Consider the following 2,250-nt stretch of genomic DNA (forward strand, 5'->3'; position numbering starts at 1 on the left):
TTTAAACTTTACTTGTCTCTGATTGTCTTTGTTTAAATGTCTGGTTGGGTTGCTGTTTTTCAAAGTCTCAGGTAAAAATACCGGACAAAAACCCGTCTGGATAACAGCAGACTGACTGCTGGTAAAATATACGACAGGTCTGGACCACTCGTGAATTTTGTTCGTATCTGAAAAAAATCTTAGAATATGAAAACATTGGTGAATGCCACAAATTCTCCTAAATCACTCGTACGCACAATTTAAGAACAAATCTGTGCGTACGAACGGTTCTTGCATGAGGCCCACTTGGTCATTTTTATTAATGTTGTTTGTAAACATAAGATAATACAGCAGCATGTATGTAAAGAAAAAGTCCTAATTAATCATTTTGTTTCCCTCCCTTCAGAACGGGAAGCACGACGAGGCGTGGATGATCCTGAAGCAGGTCCACGACACCAACATGAGAGCTAAAGGTTATCCAGAAAGAGTCTTCTCTGTAAGGTTCACCTGAGAACATTAACTGTGAAATCAGATTTCTGTCATAAATACAAATGCATTTTTGGAAAAATAACATTAATAATATATTGAAGAAAACAAATTGCATGCCTCTGAGATGAGTGCTTGTTGAGATATTTGCATGTGAAGCAACAGGAAGTGATGTCAAAGGGGTGTTTCTGAATATAAACAGAGCGTTGCTAGAATGGCTAACAACACAGACTGTAGAGAAAAATATGACTTTTATCAAGTCACCATCAGACAGACAAAGAGTTGGAGTTTAATAATAATAATAATAATAATAATAATAATAATAATAATATCAACTAGAGAAATTGCATTTCATGTGAAAATGCTAGTGTGAACACTTCATGCTGAAAATGAGCTGAAAATATTTAAAAGGAAAAATGTTAATGTGAGCTCACTTTGAGAAGCTGAAAGAAGCAAAAAAAAAAAACCCTAACTTTGCAGACAAACAGTAAAAAGAAGCACAAATCTAGTTGAAAACATAAAACAGCTAAAAGCTAAGAGCTAAAATAGCTGAATATAGCTGAAAACATCTGTAATAAGCGTAAATAGCACTAGGTAGCAATAGAAAAGTATTAAAAGTAGAAAAAAGCAGAAGAATAGCTAAAGTAGCATAATGTAGCTAAAATGAGCATAAAATAAGCAATATATAATATAGCACCCAGTTGAAATAGTTATAATTAAAAAATAACTAAAACAGAAAAAAGCATAAAATTACATAAAATGATAATTTGTAGTAAAACAACTAAAACAGCTGAAATTTTTGGTAAAACAGCTGAAAAGTAGCTGGAAACTATTTAATTAGCATAAGGATCACACATTTGCTAACCTTAGCTGAAAACAGCTGTGATAGCTACAAAAAATGTGTATTTAGCTCAGAAAATCTAACCTTAGCTAATAGCAGCTAAACATTAGTTAAAATTTCAGCAAATAGTTGAATACAGCAGAAAGCCTCTGTAAGAAGCATAAAAAACACAAAGTAACAGAAAAAGCAGAAAAATAGAAAAAGGCAGAAGAATAGCAGAAAGAAGCAGAATTTTAGCTGAAATAACTGAAAAAAGCTAAAATTAGCAAAAAGTAGCTAACATTAGCACAAGAAAGTGAGAAAGAGCATGACCAGAACAAAATGTGAAAGGTGCTGTAAAGATTTTAAAACATTTTAAATTATTTTAAGGATGTTGAAAACAGCTCCATTCATTTTCAATGGCAAAAAGTGGCTAAAAATAGTGAAATAGGTAAAAAGAGTATAAATAGCTGAAATACCAAAAGTCATAGCACCCCTCACATGAATGAGCTGAACGTTTTGATATATGAATTGTTGAAATAGCGCAAAAGTTGTGGAACGAGTTAGATGCCGAAAAACAGACGGAAGAAAAAATGATCTCAGTGTGAATGTGAAGCTTTTACACAATAAAATAAGTCAGAGTTCAAATAATATTGTTTCAGTAAACAAAGACCATGCAGAAAGTTATTTTTCTTAAAGAGATCCCCTTTGATGTCACTTCCTGTTTCACTTTAGCTGAGCCAAGTTCAAAAGAAAATCTGCCAGTTATGTAACAAAATGAATAAAATCATGTGTATTATGTCAAGTTTCTTAAATATAAAGATATTTTCTTTTTGTATTTGAATAATATGAATGTCACGGGAACTTTAAAATCTGCATTTGCGAGGGAGTTTCCAAAACGTCTCTAAACATTTTCAGCAGTTTTCCTTTTCCTCTGGTCAGTCTCAGAGGCCAAGAGACAGTTT

The 2,250-nt window shown here is 32.5% G+C and overlaps 1 protein-coding gene across 1 annotated transcript in view; it reads left to right on the forward strand.

The window, feature by feature from the left end:
- Positions 1 to 385: 385 nt before the first annotated feature.
- Positions 386 to 2,250, forward strand: part of LOC106529951 (synaptic vesicle glycoprotein 2A) — a gene marked incomplete at its 5' end in the record, with an annotated part of 23,651 nt that continues 21,786 nt past the window's right edge. The window contains 1 exon segment of the mRNA XM_014025486.1: positions 386 to 475. Within this exon segment, the coding sequence (XP_013880940.1) occupies positions 386 to 475 (90 nt within the window).

The sequence above is a fragment of the Austrofundulus limnaeus genome, unplaced genomic scaffold (assembly GCF_001266775.1).
Source record: "Austrofundulus limnaeus strain Quisiro unplaced genomic scaffold, Austrofundulus_limnaeus-1.0 Scaffold479, whole genome shotgun sequence".
Classification (NCBI taxonomy): Eukaryota; Metazoa; Chordata; class Actinopteri; order Cyprinodontiformes; family Rivulidae; genus Austrofundulus; species Austrofundulus limnaeus.